Here is an 18,455-nt window from a genome sequence, read left to right on the forward strand (position 1 = left end):
CTTAACGCAAAACAAAAGCAGACAGAAGGACAGCTTGCGGTGGAGGGGCAGAGTGGGGCGAGGCGGCGCAGGCACCCCTATACGAGCTGCTAGAAAACCAAAGGAAGAAACAGACGACAGTGCCCGGCTCGCGGGCACAGCCCAGGGGCTGGGTGTCCCGTCTCCACACAACTCACCGCTCTTCGCGCTGCCGCTAGAGGGAGGCAAGGAGGGGCGGGAACGTTCTGCGGGATCGGCGGGGTGAGGACCCCGTGGGGAGGGGGGCGGAGGGGGCGGGACGGGGCGGCCCTCGGCCCGGACTCTTCCCCGTGCGGCCACCAGGGGGCGCGCCCGGCCCGCGGCTCGCGGCTGCGCTCGGTAGTTGGGTGAAGAGGCGTCCACGCGCCCGTCGCCTTGGAAACGGAGGGCGCGGTGGCGGTGGTGGCTGCAACGGCGGGCCAGGTCCGCTGGCCCCCTCCGAGTGCTACTTCCCCGCCCACAGCTGCGATTCCGCACCTGGAAGCCGTGAGGGCAGGTGGGGAGGCTCCTCCATCTCCGCTGGGTCCCCATCTCCTCGCAATGTCTGACCATGAAGACATTGCGAGCATCTCCGCCCCACCCCCACCGGCCCTGGAGGTTGCTTTCCCTAAAACGGGCCTGACGTCCTCCCTCGGGAGCTGTTCCTGGGCCTTTGGGAGCCCCTGGAGGGGTTCTCAGAAGCACACCCCGCCTCTTCGCCGAGGAAACAGCGTGCGAGGGCGATCTTTTGATCTGACCAGAAAATTAACCCGTCTCTCTCTGCCTTGCAGTGCGTTGCTGACTTGCCATTCCAGATCTTCTGCGCACAGAGGGCAGGATCTGAATGTCCTTCAGGTGTGTAACCTCACAGTCTCTAGCACAGCAGGCGCTCAGGAAACTAATAACCCATCCATTCCTATGGGGCTTTAGCACTTGACGGTTTTCCCAAGGCATTTGAGCTTCAGTAGTCACTCCGGGTGGAGGTTGGAGAGAAGGAAGAGAAATGGAGGGTCAGAGAGGCTTAGAGGCGTGTCCAGCAGAGGAGGAGCTAGGACCAGCCCCAGTCTCGCTTTTCTTACTGTTCTCACCGAATTCCCGGCCTGGTGAATGAATGCCTTCTGAGGGAGGGCCTCACGCACATCCTTGCATCCTACCCAACAGACACAGACACACTGTGGGTGTGTGTTGATGGCTTTTCACTCACACCCTCCCAATCCATAGATTTTGCTTTCCTTTTAAATTATTATTTACTTGTTAGATTTGTTTCCCCATAATTCTCTGCTGGGCCAAGAGAGTTGGATGGTTGGGAGATGGGAGATGTTCCATCTAAGGGAGAAAAAAAGATTTCTGCGACGGCAAAGAAAAATAATGACTGCATATTTATTAGTGTGTGTGCTAATTGCTCATGGATTTCCTGTCTGCCACCCCAATACCCAACCTTAGTAGATCCTTTTTACATTCACCACTGCTGTTTGAAGATAGAGAGAAACCTTCTTGTTCTCCTCCTCCATCCAACTATAAAACTATAAAGTACTATAAAAGTACTGCTTGTATTTCCACTGTCCTCACAACAATCTCTTTGTGGTTATGTTTCTTTTTTGGTTTTCTAAAACCAAAGGAGAACAGGAGTTGGGTGACGAGGTAGTTCTGGTTGCTAGAAAAGTTAGTGTAATATACTGCATTTCAAACTGTTTGTTACTAGCAACTCGGGATCAAAAGATAGACCAACCTTTAAGCTAAGAATCCAACATAATTTGGGAACTGCAGTTCAAAAATGTGCCACAGACCAAAGGATCTGTATTGGTAAAGAACATACATGCTAAAGCAACACACATCACAATCATGGGAATGAAAGTTGAAACTGTTGTTCGGCCAGATATTTTTAAATACCTTGGTTTGAATATATAGTTACTTACCATATCTTTAAGCTGGCTGTATTTTACATTTTAAAGCTGCTTTGGGCTACATTTAGATAATCTCTACCAATAAGGTCTGAAATTTTTTAAGCTAACTTTTAGGTAATGTTATCATTACTAAAAGGCTTTAAATGAATTCAGGAGGTGTCTTTTGCTGAAGGGAATTCTAAAATATTTAAAAGTATTAAAAATATGTTCTAGCGTAAGTGAGAATTTGAGTTTAAAAGTGATTTTGCTTTCCAAATTTAGGGTATATACAATAGCAGGAGCATATAAATAGGGCCATTAGATAAAGAAAGTAGCATACATTATTTACAAGTCGATCATTCAAATCAGACACTTATTGAATATCTAGTTTGTGCCTGTGGGAGATGCCAGCCTATGTGCCAATATCTATTCTTGAATTCCCAAAGATAAGGGTTTGTTGAAGTAGTTAGTTGCTATTCAGTATTGAAGGAGTTATGTTTTGTTGAAGATGAATGTCATGAATATTTCCAAATATATAGCTGAATTGACACTGTAATGAGATACATCTTTAGATTGCTCTTTAACAAAGACCTTTGGAAGTACCACATAAGTAGTAGTAGTAGTAGCAAGACTTAACACAAGTTATAGCTAGTTAATGGCAAAGCCAGGATTAGACTTCAAGACTTCTAACACCCATATAGAGATCTTTTAACTAGATCATGCTTTCAACCACTAATGCAGTGGTTCTCAACCTTCCTAATGCCGTGACCCTTTAATACAGTTCCTCATGTTGTGGTGACCCCCAACCATAAAATTATTTTCGTTGCTACTTCATAACTGTAATTTTGCTACTGTTATGAATCGTAATGTAAATATCTGATATGCAGGATGTATTTTCATTGTTACAAATGGAACATAATTAAAGCATAGTGATTAATCACAAAAACAATATATAATTATATATGTGTTTTCCGATGGTCTTAGGTGACCCCTGTGAAAGGGTCGTTCAACCCCAAAAGGGGTCTCGACCCACAGGTTGAGAACCGCTGCACTAATGGAATCTTATTGAGAACTTTTATCATTCCTACTAAGAAAATATCTTTCATTTTCATCTACATTTGTAAAACAGTAGAGGCCCGGTGCACAAAATTCATGCATGGGTAGGGTCCCTAGGCCTGGCTGGTGATCAGGGCAGATCAAACCCCCCCCCCCCCACCCTCCCCATGCCTTCCTGCCTCCCAGCCTCCTCCTCCCCTCACTCTCCTCAGCGCCTGCCAGGCCACTGGTTTCCCACCATGTTCCACGCTGCCCCTTGGTGGTCAGTGCACGTCACAGTGAGCGATGGAACTCCTGTTCTCCTGGTCGAACTCCCAAGGGGGACACTTTGCATATTAGCCTTTTATATATATAGATTAGCTAACAAAGATCAGGATCCATTCCAAATGTCCAGCAAAGTATTAGGGCAGAACTTCCATCCCTCCCAGCCTCCACAAAATTATGGAACAAGTCATTAGGAGGCTTCTGGCTATTCATGGCTCCACAAAGTGGTGAAAAAAGCCTTCAGGAGCTTTCTAGATATTGAGCCAGGATCCTGAGACTGCACAGGAAATGACATACTCAGTGGGGAGGTTATTTTGCAGTCAAGTAAAGCATTACAGAATTACAGTATATTGACGAAGATGGCTACTATATGTCCATTTTTACTAAACAGGCTTCTTGCTTTTCACTGAGAAGCATTTGAGGAATATTTTATGGAACATTTTCTGACAAAAAGTGATTATGGAGTAGACTCTAAAAAGGCTGGAGATCTGAGTCTTTCAAACCCAGCCTCCACAGCTGCCCTCACTCCATGGCATGTTATGGAATGCCCAAACAGAGGAAGCCCAGGTGGCCCCAAAGGTCACACTGAGACTGAAGGTCTTCATATCATTCATTACCTGCACAATTTTGCTAAAGTCTTTTAAAGCTGTTCAATTACTTTTTAAAAGTTCTGCTGGGGTATGCTTCTTTCTTCCTGTCAGTCTAAGTAGCAACCTCGCCTCTTCTATATTTTATAACCAAAGGCAAGGTAAAGTGTCATGATCAGAGCAGGCACTGAATAAATGTTTGTAGTTACCAAGAAACAGGTCAGGTGTCCATTTGTCAGGAAATATTCTAAGTGAGACCTTCCTGGAAGATGATTCCATTACTTTGTGAATGTTTTTCTAGGATTCTCACCCTTTACTGAGATAGAAATCATCTGGATGATCAGGAACTATAAATCCTTTTAAATATTTACAAAAATCCTCATTGTTTGTAGAACATCATCAAATGCAAAAGTGCGTGTTGAGGTGATGTCATTAACTCATTGCAATCCTATATAATAAAAGTTGAATATGCAAATCGACCAAACATCGGAATGACTGGTCACTATGACACGCACTGACCACCAGGGGGTAGATGCTCAATGCAGGAGCTGCCCCCTGGTGGTCAGTGCGCTCCCACAGGAGGAGCCAACTCAGCCAGAAGTCAGGCTCACAGCTGGTGAGTGCAGCAGCAGTGGCAGGAGCCTCTCCCGCATCAGCGCTAAGGACCCCTTGGGTCTGACTGCCAGCTATCCTGGAGGGGTCCAGACTGCGAAAGGGTGCTGGCCAGGCTGAGGAACCCCCTCGCCCCCACAGTGACAAATATTGTGCACTGAGCCTCTGGTGCAACTATAGAACAGGCAATCCAATTGGCTTACTAATTTTCTGGAAAGGGTACGAAACAATCTTAATATAGTTTATGCATAAATCATTTGGACTTAATGGATCCACATTTTCACTCATATTTTATTAAAATCCTTTGCCACGGGCTGCAGTTAGGTAACTAAGCATACATTAGTCAGAGAGTTGAAAACATTAGAGCCAGGTAGCTGAGGTAACTTTTCGAGATGAGGTCATTTTTTCCTCCAGCACCAGATGGGTGCTGCAGGTGGGAACCATAACACTTTGATCTCTTCCATATGACTTGGAAAGAAAATTAGAGGTTAATGTTGACATTTGTATTAACTTGTAAATGAAATATTTTATAGTAAAAATCACTGTTCAATTGTAAGCTACTGTGAAATGAAACACTTGTCAGCATGCTGTCTTTTTGTGCAACTGTCAAGTTAAAAATTCGAACTCTAAAATAGAAAATAATATGAAAAGTTCAACTCTGTATCTGAAACAAAAGAAAGTCATTTTTTTCCCTTAGCTGGCAAATTTTTGTGAACTGTGATGGTACAGTGACACGTTTTGGTGTGTAGCTCATGGAATTATTCTCACACTTTCCTATCTGAGAACACAGTTAATCTACTGCCCCTGCCTCAACGGATTCAGTATTTCTGTTGTGTCACCTTTGTGACTCTCAGTTGGCAAGTATTGCAGTACATTTGGATTCACATATACCCGAATCGGTTAGAATGTAGAGATGCGCACACCTGGCTAGAAAAGTCTCAGACACAAAGACCGGGCCTCGCTGGAGGCCTGGGTGTGCGAGCAGCATGTCTACAGGGAAAAGGTGTGTTCTCATGTCAGAGAGTTTTTCCACTATGGGTATGAATAATCCATGTAGATTGCCAGTTCAGTGATCCAAATCAATGATGGCTGTTGACAATAGCAGACCCCATAGGTGAGCCTTCCCACGCATCATCATACTTGGCAGCCGGCAGTCATCCTGCTGTGCCTTTGAAGAAGCCCGATCGGGGGCTGTAAGTTAAGGGGGCATAATAGTGAGTTCTTTCTATACGTCAGACACTGCTAGGTGCCTTATAAAGAGTAGCCTATTTAATCCTTACAACAGCTTTCAGAAGAAGATTTCTGTTCTCACTTTATAGGTAATGAATTTGAAGCTCAAAAAGATTAAGCAACCTCTTCAAGGTTACATAGATAGTAAGTGGTGGATCTAGTATTAAAACATGTCTGCCTGTGTCACTCATCCATCCTATCGATTTCTTCACTTGACAAGGATTTGTTGTGCATCTGTCATGCTGGGGGTGAAATACAGGGACGCACAAGAATAACATCACCCCCAGTCTCCCGGAGTTCCCAGCCATTCTAACAAATTACAAAGGTTATGTTCTTTCTGCCATACCCAACTGATACACCGACTGAAGGGTAGGCAGTTGTTTTTTAGAGATTAGTGGAAAAATGAAAGATAAAATTTGTTAAAGACTATTTGAAAAGAAGTACTTTAGTACCCGTGTCCAATCTCTGGAGTATTCCTGTTTACTATCAAACTACCTGAACAGTGGGCCTAATTTCCCCTTTTAAAAAAATATTATTTTTGATGATTTTTATTATTAGATGCAAAAGCAATTAATAGCTGATGAACAGTTACTATTAACAAGAATGCATTATTATTATTATTTTTTACTTATAAACCTCTTAGCCATTTAAAAAATACTTTAACGTGTGTTTCTATTCGCTCTTTATGACAGCCCTGGCCAAGCCTGATTCCTTTGGATCCAGATTTCTTGGTGCTCGTAGAAAGCAGTTCTTTTGCTTTGTCTTAATTTTTTCAAAAGTAACATTGATTGAGCTGCTGCTATCGGTAGTGCATTCTGCCAAACACTGTGGAGAAATAAAATGATTTAAAAAGTTCAGTCATTGCTCTTAAAGAAGCTTGATCGGGGCCACAGATAGATAACATGAGGGAGTGAGCCTCACCGTTTGGGGTGGGCTAACCCTGCACCTGGGCTACACACAGAATTCAAGAATCCAATTGATGAAGGACGTCACGGAATTGTGGTGGATGTGAGGTGGAAAAGCAGTCTGGGTGCCTAATCTTGAGTAAACACCAGTAGAGGGGCCAAGACAAGAGTTTATTTACTTCTCTTACCATCTCTTTTCGAAACAGGTATTTCTTACTAGCTAAGCAACACAATGGAAACCCCAGCGAAAGCAAGTAAAAAGGATACCCAAGATGGGCTGTCGAGAGAAGAGAGATTGTCCATCAGTGAAGCACTTCTACACTATCAGTAAGTGTGGCTTGTAAAAAAAATCCAGCGGTTTCCGGTTTCTGTGTGTGAATGGCCATCGTCATCATTAAGACTCACGGAAAAGCTGTCCAGGGAGCCGGGCTGCAGGGGGGGGGGGGGGGGGGGGGTTAGAGGCGGAATTGCACTCTTGTGCTAAGTGCCTGTTGTTAACAGTTTGGGAAACTTGGACTATCACGTAGCCCAAGCAGTAGCTATGGAACAGCACTCATCAACGTGGTTTTAGCTCCCTCCCTCCCTCCTCTGTATTATTGGTCACTTTCCCGTATACACACAACATGCAACACGGAATAGTTAGCATACATTCACAGAAGAGTAAACAAGGAAACGTTTCTTCTTTATTTAACTTTTCATTTCCAGACATTCCAATTTGCATTCTCTCCAAATAGCTACAGATCAAATACAAATGATTTGGCATTATTTTTAGTAAGAATAATATTTTTTAATGTTTCCCTCCCAGGAGCTGGAGACAAAACTAGAGGTCACACCTACTCTGTGTTCATGTTTTACCTGACCAGTGGGAACTGAGCCCCTTGACAGCTTTTGAACCCCAGCCTAGGCACAGGGTGGGTGTTTTTTGTGTAATTCTTAGGAAGTGAATGAATGATTATAGGTCAGTCTCTTTCCAAATAAGAATGTACTTCATTCATGCATTCGTTGAACTAATACTTGAATGTTTGCCAAGAAGGAGGCAAATGCTGGGTACTAGGTGACAACAGTGAACAGGTCCCTGTCTGATGAAGCATGAGAGACAGACATTAGATAACTAATTCAAGCTTTTTTTAAAAAAAGAAAAAACACACATAATTAAGGTGCAATGAAAGAAAAGAGTGGGGTGCTACAGAGGGGTCAGGGAAAGCTCATTTTAAGAAGCAATGTTTCAGCTGATGTCTGGGAGAGGAACGGGTGTTATGGAGACAGGGCGGTAGAGAGAAGGCTTATGGGAAAGACACGGGTGAGGAAGTGCTTGTTCCAGTCCAGGAAACAAGAGAAGGCAGGGTGAGGGCAAGAGGGCAAGCGCAGACTCAGATGCCCTCGGCAAGTGTCAGGTGAGCAGGGCCCTGTGGGGCCCGTGGGATTTGGGAATGGCAAGCCATTTGCTGGAGGGGACAAGGTGGGAAGTGGGGAACCTGTGACACTGGTGACTAGGTCTTTGTTTGAGGGAATTATTTTTAATTCAGGGAAACTTCATCTGCTTCTTGAGAGACTAAGAGAGAAAGACCCATGGAAAGGGACCTTTCACAAGGTTCCCTTTCATTTTCTGCTTGACGTAACTTTAATAACCAGATACTACCAGCACTCACTTCTCAACCTAACTGCAAAGCTTCCTCATCTCCTCTTAGGAGAGATGGACAGAAAGTCAGCCTCTGTGACTACAACCTGGTCTCTAATGTGCTTCCTCCCCACCTCACCCTCCACCCCCTCCCCATTTACAGTGACAACGTCCAATCACAACTGTTTCTCTCTCTTGTGGGTCAACCAGAGGCCAGTCTTTCTCCTATGTCACAGAGGTTTACAAAGAGGCAACACTGAAAAATTCTCATAATGTAGCAACACTGAAAAATTCTCAAAATGTTGCCCTGATAGAAATTAAACATCCCATGCTTTTGTTCTCTTTGCTTTGTAAAAACTGAATAAATAATCTCATGGCCTGGAACAGCCAAGGCCTCACTGCTAGGGACACTGTATCATTCCAGGTGTTCCTAGGTGACAGAAGTTTTGTCACATGACAGATCACCAGGACTTCCCCTCATTCTCTAAGAGAGGATTCTCCCAGGGTCCCCCAGCAACCTCTAACATTTCTCCTACACAATCTCAGCCCCTAACAACAAGCTGAGAGCGCATAGTAGGCAGTCAATGATTTCTGAACAATTGAACTTTTTTTTTAATATATCCCAAGAAAATAAGGTCATGAACTCCCATGGTTATTTGTGAAGATCTGAGACTGTTAATGATAAACCTATAAGGTGACCAGCTCTGAGCAATGATGGTTTTTATTTTCTACTTATATTTGTCTCCCCTCACTCCCCAGTTTTCCACAAAGAGTATGGATATAGATATAGAAAGAGATGTGTATATTATTATGGGGGGGGGGGGGGGGAGAGAGAGAGAAAGAGAGAGAGAGAGAGAGAGAGAGAGAGAGAGAGAGAAGAGAGAAAAGTATAGAACTTTTTGTTTGAGGGAATTATTTTTAATTCAGGGAATTAAATTTATTTTCCTTCACAGAACTCTCAATAAAATTGCATAGAGGGAGAAAGAGGACACATTACTAACATTTTAAAAATACAGGGAGGGGCCGAAACCGGTTTGGCTCAGTGGATGGAGCGTCAGCCTGCGGACTGAAGGGTCCCATGTTCGATTCCGGTCAAGGGCATGTACCTGGGTTGCGGGCACATCCCCAGTAGGAGATGTGCAGGAGGCAGCTGGTCGATGTTTCTCTCTCATCGATGTTTCTGACTCTCTATCTCTCTCCCTTCCTCTCTGTAAAAAATCAATAAAATATATTTAAAAAAAATACAGGGAGGGAAGAGAAAAGGTGACATTCTGTATACTAAGAATTTGACATCATTGTATCATTGTGCTTTAGAATAATAGTGCTATATAGCCTTTTAATTCTCTTTAATATGTCCTACCTCACTGATTTATTATCCCACTTTTTTCAGCATTTAGTGTGCCATGTGGGTCACTAGGGCACTGAGTAGATGAGGGAGATATGAAAAGGAAGAAGTAGAGAGAACGGTGAAGCTTGAATTCCCACAGTGGCTCACAGCGTGGAGTCCTGAAGCTCAAATCCATCTCTCTGTGAGGCCTGACAACATGGAAGTGAATTCCAAGGAGAGTCTAGCCCAGTGATGGCGAACCTTTTGAGCTCGGCGTGTCAGCATTTTGAAAAACCCTAACTTAACTCTGTGCCGTGTCACATATAGAAATTTTTTGATATTTGCAACCATAGTAAAACAAAGACTTATATTTTTGATATTTATTTTATATATTTAAATGCCATTTAACAAAGAAAAATCAACCAAAAAAAACGAGTTTGCATGTCACCTCTGTCATAGGTTTGCCATCACTGGTCTAGGCTAAGGAGGGGAGCGATGATGCCGCCAAAACCTTCGGGGCATCTCAGAATTCCCCTGCAGAGCTTTCTGAACTGCTCACTGCAGAAGGAACACAAGACAAAGCCCTCGGTTGCTTGCTCCTCTCTTTTCTGAGGGGAGGAGTGGTAGGCTTACATGTAGGGTGGCCAGATGCAGCAAATGAAAATACAGAGGCTCAATTTAATTTGAATGTCAGGTAAACAACAATTTTTTTTTAGTACAAGTGTGTCCCATGCAATATCTGGGGTTGGGGCTGAATGTAATCTCCAGTTTGCTCTTTGCATGCTCAGTCACCTTCAAGGTAGGCTCTCAGTCTCACACCAATGGAGACCACATACTTGGCACCCATTTCCCTGCTCCACCCATGCAGAGAACTAGGATTACCATATTATAATTGCACAAATGTGAATAATTAGCATAGGCTCTTTCCGATCATTTTCATTGATAACATTTCTATTTTTCTCCTTAAAAATGGGTGGTAGAGCCCTAACCAGTTTGGCTCAGTGGATTAGAGCATCGGCCTGCAGACTGAAGGGTCCCAGGTTCGATTCCAGTCAAGGGCATGTACCTTGGTTGTGGGCACATCCCCAGTAGGGGGTGTGCAGGAGGCAGCTGATCGATGTTTCTCTCTCATCGATGTTTCTAACTCTATCCCTCTCCCTTCCTCTCTGTAAAAAAGTCAATAAAATATTGTGTAGAGACCACCTGTATCTATAGTAGTGTTTTCACTTACTATTGTTCTCATATCCTGTTATTTCCCCCATAGCATTTATCACAATATGTAAATAATATGTTTGTGTATTACTTTGTTGTCTAGTAAAATGTAAGCTCTTTGAAGGCCAGTATCATAAGGACATTCATTGTTCGCCACTGTCTCTATACAGCCAAAATCAATGCTGGGCACATGGAGGCTACTCATTAAATCTCCATTATACTAGTCTGTACAACTGACTGCATGAAAGGCAACACTGATCAACTTAAATTGTAGAATCTTGGGACTGACAAGGAATGATGGAGTTCATCTCCTTCAATTCTCTTATTTTTAGAAGAGCAAGCCGAGGCCTAAACAGGTTAAGAGGCAGTTAGTGGAGGCCAAGCCTAAAATCCAAGGTTCATAGTATCTAAACAGAGCTTTTATGCCACTAAAGGATTTGCTTGTTTTGTTTTTATGTCCCATTTTCTCATCATTTGGAAAGAAGGAACCTTATTTTTCTCTTTACTATGTATACAATGTCACAAATATAAATGATCATTTGGAGGAAGGGTTGAGGAAGTTAGATTCAAATTCAACTGAAATTTACTACGTACTTTGTGTCAGAAACATTCACGTATGATTTCTTATTTTAACCCCTTATAAAAATATGTAGAGCTGGGTATTGGCCTCCATTCACAGCTTGGAAATTGAGTCTCAGAGAACTGACTTGCCTGCGGGCAGATAGGCAAGAAGTGGTAGGGACAAGATTGAAAGCCAGAGTTCCTCATCCATTAACCACTCCCCTCTCTGTTCACTACACCACGGAACTGCTATATTCTGTGTGTTTTTTAAGTTGAGGTAAGGAGGTTATATAGAGCTATTTCTGCGGCCTTATTTTGGTCTCATCTTTAAAGTTAAAAGTTTTACTAAGTAACAGAGATATCAAGATATACTTAACACTTCAAATAGCCATCAAATGGCCAAAGTCTTTCTGCACTTTTCTCTCTTTCATACTTAGCAGATGCTCAACAAAATCTTGTGGGTGTTAAAAAAAAATGTATGTGTCAGGAAAGAAGCTTTTATTATTTATAGAAGAGATGACATACTAATGAACTTGAACCAATAGGTATGCCTCGTTTACCTTTCCATTTCAAGAAGATGAGCATGCCTTATATCGTCTTTGTTTTGTCATTTTTATCTGAATGTTTTTAGAATTCTAGAAATCATGTTCTCAGTGTGCCCTTTCTAGGGTCTCTTAAAGCTGAATTATTCAAAGGTAGTTAGAAAGTATCAAAATCACTACTATGAAATACAAATGGTGATTGATTTTAAAAACTGAAGTTATCTCTATCTTTTACTGAGTAATATATACCCAGAAACACAAAATCACTTAAGAGAGGTTCTTATCCCTACATGGGTTTTTATAATCTATTTAACACTTTATTTCAACTCAAATATTTTAACTTTTCAATTTTGACTCACTAATTTTTCCTAAGATAAGTAATTGTAACAAATGTTATCTTGGTTTATTACCAGCTTGCAAATAAAGGAGAATATAGTAGAACGATTGATGGTGCAGATAAAGAATCTTAGAGAAAAGAACCAAAAGTCTCATGACAGAGTGAGTATAAGATTTAAAGCCTATTTATAGTCATTAAACATTTACACAAATGCTTTAGAAATTTTTGAGTTATGAAATGTACCCTAGGAAATTATCTTACTTAGTGCTTATAATTGGTTAATTTACAATCTAATTAAGTGTGGTTTTTTTGTACATGTGAGGCAAGAGGGTATTGCTGTTCCTGTTATATTACTTGCAATGTCAAAGGAAGTCCGTTTGAATTTTGTTATTTAAATATGTTTTTAGTGATTTTTAGAGAGAGAGGAAGGGAGAGGGATAGAGAGATAGAAACATCGATGAGAAACTTCATCTATTGGCTGCCTCCTGCATGCCTCTTACTGGGGATTGAACCTGCAACCCAGTCATATGCCCTGACCAGGAATCAAACCGGTGACCTCTTGGTTCATGGGTCAATGCTCATCCACTGAGCCACACCGGCCAGGCTGAATTGTGTTATTTAGATCATGAGGATGCCAAGTGTTAGGTTAAAAATTTTAAAGTTCTGAAACCACATTAATCTTCTAATTTCTTCTTTAACCTAAACATTGTTTCTTGATTTTTAATTTCTATATCTGTTTTCTTTTAGATTTTTTAGAGTGTGAATATGTAAATATTATTTGAAAAGTACAATCTTAGTTGCTAAAATGACTAATTTAATGTTTAAGATTATTTGTTGTTGTTTTTTAAATCAGATGAAAATGAATATCCAAGAGGTGCTGTATGCAACTATACGAACTAAAGACGAACAGAAATAAAGTTTGAAAGCAGTAAATGGTCATTAAACTTATCCCATAAAGCATCTCATGAATGGCGAAATACTGAGGGTGTCCCTTATTAAAACATTAACTTTATGGGGACCCTGAAACTTCCACACTGAAATGTTATTTGAGGAGGGGGGCTTTTGTCTAAAAAAGACTATCTACAAATTTTTAAAAATACATTTTTATTGATTTCAGAGTGGAAGGGAGAGGGAGAATTGAACCGTGACCTCCTGGTTCATAGGTCAACGCTCAACCACTGAGCTACACCAGCCGGGCTAAATGTAATTTTCTATCCAATGGTTACTGGGATTAATTTTAAGTCTCCCATATTCCATAAACTTTTAAAGATATTATTGTATACCTTATTTAATTAAATATTTCTTTCTCACTTTGTAAGCCTCTATTTTGAGGAAAATCCGTGTAAACACTTCAGCAGTTGTACTTGATTACTGTTGTTTTTCATGACAGAACGGACGCTTAAAGGATGAACAGATTTGGCACATACGGAACCTACTAAAGGAACTGAGTGAAGAGAAGTCTGAAGGATTAAAAGTAACAAGAGAGGATGTCGAAACAGCAATGAAAGAGAAGTGGAAGTTTGAAAGAGACCAGGAACAAAACTTAAAAGGTGATGTACGAACTCGGAAGTTTACCATTAAGCTGAATCAAGTTTATGTCTTGAATGTATTAACACTGCTGTTTCCTAACATATCAAAAATGCTGTGACCATATTTGGGAGGATATCATTATCACCACAACTACAAACACATGGAGGTAAAGCAACAGGAGCGGGAAGTCACAGAGTGGGCAGAGAGCTGGAACCAAGTGAGGAGGAGGAGGAAGGGCAGGGATGAAAACCAAAGACACATGAAAACCATCTGACGCTCACACACTGGACGATATCCTGGCAGACGCCACTCTGAACTCCTCACAGTGGGGGTCTGTCCTTTCTGTTGGGGAATTCTCTTGCTTGGTGGCCTCATTGGCTTCTGCCTCAGTTCAGAGACGGGAATGATAAGGTGAATATAACCATGAAGCTTCCCCCGACCACTATCTCTACCGAGCTCAGCCCCACCTCACCCCCATTTAGATGGGCAAAGAGGGATTCGCGTTGGAAAAGAGGCAGTGTGGAGGACAGGTGCAGAATCTGAAGGACCCAGGACATACTCTTGCCATGGACTTAGGAAATACCATGATCCTGGGGGTAAGTTACACACACAGTTTTGACACTTGTATTTTTTTTTTAAATTCCTATTCCTTTATCCCAAGCTTGCTGCTAGGATTTCTAAAACTACTTTAGCCAGGGCCCTATCAACACCACCTCTGCTAGGACGCTGGAAAGTATGGGCAAGAGACTTGAGTGCTATCAGAAAGCAGTACTGGAAGCTGGGACTAGAATGTCCTGCATTTCCCCGTGTGTTTCAGGGAGCCTCCTCACCCAAGCACTTGGCACAGAGCAGGCATGCATTCAAAGAGAATTTGCTGGTTTGAATGAAACAGTTACCAAAAGCAAACATTAACCAGCAAACTTCATTCTTGGGGGTCTCCAAAACTGTCCCCATCCACCTCCTCCTACCCCAGTTCTTTCTGGGCAACAGTGATGTCATGAGGTGGTAGGTGTGTATGGTGCAGGGCTCCTCTCCAGGAAAGTGTTGCTTATGTTTGGAAGGAATCCTTTCGTCAGTCCCTTGAGATGGGAGTGAGACCAAAACAGATCCTCTGATGTGCTCACTGAGCGGCCTCCACAGGGAATGGGCCCAGTGACTTGAGGTGTGCCTGCTTCGGGTTTGGGCTGAGTGTCGGGCGTGTATGTCATGCAAGGCTGGGGCCCAGCTGGATGCCTGAGCACAGCAGAGGAGGACTGGATGTGCGTGCCGTCCAAGGAAGAAAGCCGCCCACAGAAGCCGAGGAAGAAACGGGGAGAGAGCAGGTGTGTCTGTTACGTACAGGTGGTCACTGGCCACTGGGCTGGTTTGTGGAGCAGCAGCCATATCTTCAGCTTGTTTCCATGCAGAACCTCAGGCCCGTCCAGACCTACTGAATCGGAACCTGCATTTTGACAAGGTCCTAGGACAGTGATGGCGAACCTGTGACACGCGTGTCAGAGGTGACACGCAAACTCATTTTTTTGGTTGATTTTTCTTTGTGAAATGGCATTTAAATATATAAAATAAATATCAAAAATACAAGTCTTTGTTTTACTATGGTTGCAAATATCAAAAAATTTCTATATGTGACACGGCACCAGAGTTAAGTTAGGGTTTTTCAAAATGCTGACACACCGAGCTCAAAAGGTTCGCCATCACTGTTCTAGGAGATTCCTACACACAATGAGGCTTGAGAAGCACTGATGTAACGCCTTCCTTCCAACTTTAGTTAGGACTCTTTCAGTTACCAGGATAAAAATATAACCCAAACTTGCTTAAGCATAAAGAAGATGATCATTCTTTTTCAGATAACCAAGCAGAAAAGGCAGGTGCCCCAGAGTCTCACATGCTCTCAGATCTCAGCTCTTATATATATAAAAAAAATCTCCCTCTCCCCTTTCTACCTCTCCTCCCCTCTCTTCTTCTTTCGCCCTCCCCACCTCCTTCATCCCTGTGCTCTCTCTGTCATGTTGTCCCCATGAGGCTGGCACTCAAACCATAGACACCTCTGATCTTACATCCTTATAACCTCAGAATGGAGATGAGAGACATGTTTTCCACCAGTTTCAGTAAAAATATTTCTCTGAAGGACTCAGCATGTGCCTAGCTTGGGACACATGCCCACTCCTGGACCCTGTGGTCAGGAGAAGGGGCCACTATAACTGGCCTACATACAGAGTGGGGCAGAGGTAGGTTTTCAGTTGTGAGTATGTGAAACATAGTTTATTTCTTGAACTTTTACTTATTAATTATTGTAGCATTTTTCAGACAAACAACTTTATTTGACAAGGAGTAGGAAAAGGGTGTTACCAGAAGGGAAGTGAAGAGGGTTCTGGGAAAGTAGAGTAACATGATGCCAACCCGCACTCCCCCCAAAAGCCAAATGTGGCACAAGGGCTGAGCCGGCAATCATCTGCTCAAATGAGAGGACGCTGACCATCGGGGTTAGAGGAGGCTCAACTGTTAAATGGCAATAGCAAGCGCCGTTTATGAAGGGGTGTCAAAATCTATGATCTTACATCTTTGGAAGAAGACATGTCTGGAGTCCTCCTGGACCTCCGGACTGAAGAACAGCCCTCCCGCCTGACTGGAATGCATCTGTCATTCCATAAGCATCTACTGAGCCCCAACTACGTGCCAGACTCTTGCTAAGAGCTGGGCTTACAGAGACGAGTTGAGAGGGATAGCTGCCGTCAGGAGCTCTCAGAGATGAGGGAGAGGTGGTACTGCCCGCAAGGAGCTCTCAGACAAGAGGGTGTGTGGTAGTGAGCCGCGTAGCCATTATGTCATGGCACCTGCCTCTCTGTAACGCTTCCTTTTCCAAAATATCCAGCAGCACGATATTCAGCCTGAAGACTCAGTGGCACATCATGCTTAGCAAGTGCACCAGGACCAGCAGAACACTTACATAGTTGAGATGGCTCAGTGTCTGTACCTATTTAACTGGGGAACGTGTCTTTCACTCTGAAGTCTTATAAGTGGGTTTGGGGGAAACTTGTGTTATGACTATCATACACTATCATTTCACACAAATGAACTTGAGATGACAGGCTAAACAGCTCACTTATAGAAATGGTTGCCAAGGACGATGAAATAATACAGGGTGAAATCACTTTGCCCAGAGGCATAATGGGCAGAAAAATGACAATTTACTAATAAAAAAAAAGTGTGGGACATCATATATTGTACAAGAGGAATAATTTAAACTTGGGGGTTTCTAGGCGTATAGTTTAATTGTCTATTATAGCCCCAAACCAAACATCTACTTTAGAATTGAAATTTTAATTTTAGATTTTGAATCATGAGGGATAGTTAAGTGATAGTTTGAATAGTTTAGAGTTCCTATATATAAAATAGGATTTATGAGATAACAGCATTTTAATATCAGATTCATCAAATCAGATGGCAGCATATAATGGTGGCAAGGACAGCAGAAATGACATGGTGTTTTGATTTTCTTTCAACAGATATGCGCTTGCAAATAAGTAATGCTGAGAAACTATTTCTTGAGAAACTCAGTGAGAAGGAATATTGGGAAGAGTACAAGAATGTAGGGAGTGCACAACATGCTAAACTCATTATCTCCTTGCAAAATGACATCAATAAAGTGAAAGAGAATGCGGAGAAAATGTCAGGTCAGTTGCAACAAAACCAGTTCAAGTTCAGTAAAAACACTTTAGAGGGCAGACATTTGATGGGGAAAAAAAAAATGGGTACTCCCTGAACCATCCGTTCCTCTCCCCTGGGTCAGCACCAGCAGCTTGAGCCCCAGGGCAGAAGTGGAGGAGGAAACAGAAAAACTATCCCAGGACCACCTAAGAAACTGCAGAGGGGAAGAAAAGGGAGGGGAGGCGGGGTGGGGAAACCCTGCCAGCAACCAAAGAAGTGTCATTCAAGGACGAAGTTTCATTCAGTGTGTGGTGTCTGTGCTCCCACGCATAGGACTTGGGTAAGTTCAGTGAGGCAGGAGGGTGCTGGGGTCAGGTTATGTTGGAAAGGAAATCCACCTGAGGTAAACTAAAGCAGCCTCAAGCAAATGCTAAGTTGTAGTCAGAAAACACTGGAGAACAAACACGACACAGAAGTGGAGAGGGTATGGAGCAGGATGACGTTAGGCGTGAGGATGCACCAGGACTAGCTCTGGGGAACATGAGGCCACCTCACCTGTCTGTCGCTGCAACTAGCAGAGTGGCTTAAAGGGACACCAGAGACCCCGAGACAGGAAAGTCACAGGCAAGAACAAGTGGGAGAAAGCTGGCCTGAAGGAATGCGGTGGGTGGATGGCAGTTCTGAGCCCAGCTGGTGATGGTGCCCAGCATGGTAGCGGGTTCACGTGAGGTCGTTGCCATCATCCTCTGCTGAGGGCCTGTCCAGACACTCTGCTTCTAGACTAATTTCCATGTAAGTTTCCCAGCTCAGGGCCTCAGGTGGTATAAATGTGGCCCCAGATTAGTCGGGGCTTGGAATTACACTTTTCCAAAAGGTTCTCCTCCCAGAAGAAAAGTACAGAGAGTGTGATTCCTTCCTCCTCCGGTCTGTTTCCCCCGCCACTCAGTCCTCTCTTGAGATAAAGCCACTGTGACCAGTTTCTTAACGTAGCCTTTCAGGAATATTATATACACACAAACAGCATGCTACGAGTGTGACTTTTCATGCAACAATGTGGACATCATTCTAGATCAGTACATATTAGTACCTCCTCATTCTCCCAATGGCTGTTTGGTCTTGTTGTACTATAATTTTTTAACCTACTGA

General features: G+C 42.9%; 1 protein-coding gene across 4 annotated transcripts in view; it reads left to right on the top strand.

The window, feature by feature from the left end:
* Nucleotides 1-425: 425 nt before the first annotated feature.
* CCDC83 (coiled-coil domain containing 83) overlaps nt 426-18,455 on the top strand; it is a 63,081-nt gene continuing 45,051 nt past the window's right edge. For 2 of the 4 annotated variants that reach the window (XM_070425803.1, XM_070425802.1), the window contains exons 1-6: nt 426-514; nt 789-852; nt 6,741-6,861; nt 12,208-12,292; nt 13,522-13,681; nt 17,168-17,335. In XM_070425803.1, the coding sequence (XP_070281904.1) occupies nt 6,767-6,861; nt 12,208-12,292; nt 13,522-13,681; nt 17,168-17,335 (508 nt within the window). In that variant the 5' untranslated portion in view covers nt 426-514; nt 789-852; nt 6,741-6,766. Of the gene's footprint in view, nt 515-788; nt 853-6,740; nt 6,862-7,872; nt 7,929-12,207; nt 12,293-13,521; nt 13,682-17,167; nt 17,336-18,455 lie in introns of those variants that run through there. The other 2 variants (XM_070425807.1, XM_070425806.1) reach the window with 2 other exon arrangements.

Source organism: Myotis yumanensis, unplaced genomic scaffold, assembly GCF_028538775.1.
Source record: "Myotis yumanensis isolate MYYU_CA2020_CCGP unplaced genomic scaffold, mMyoYum1.0.hap1 SCAF_10, whole genome shotgun sequence".
NCBI classification, from domain to species: Eukaryota; Metazoa; Chordata; class Mammalia; order Chiroptera; family Vespertilionidae; genus Myotis; species Myotis yumanensis.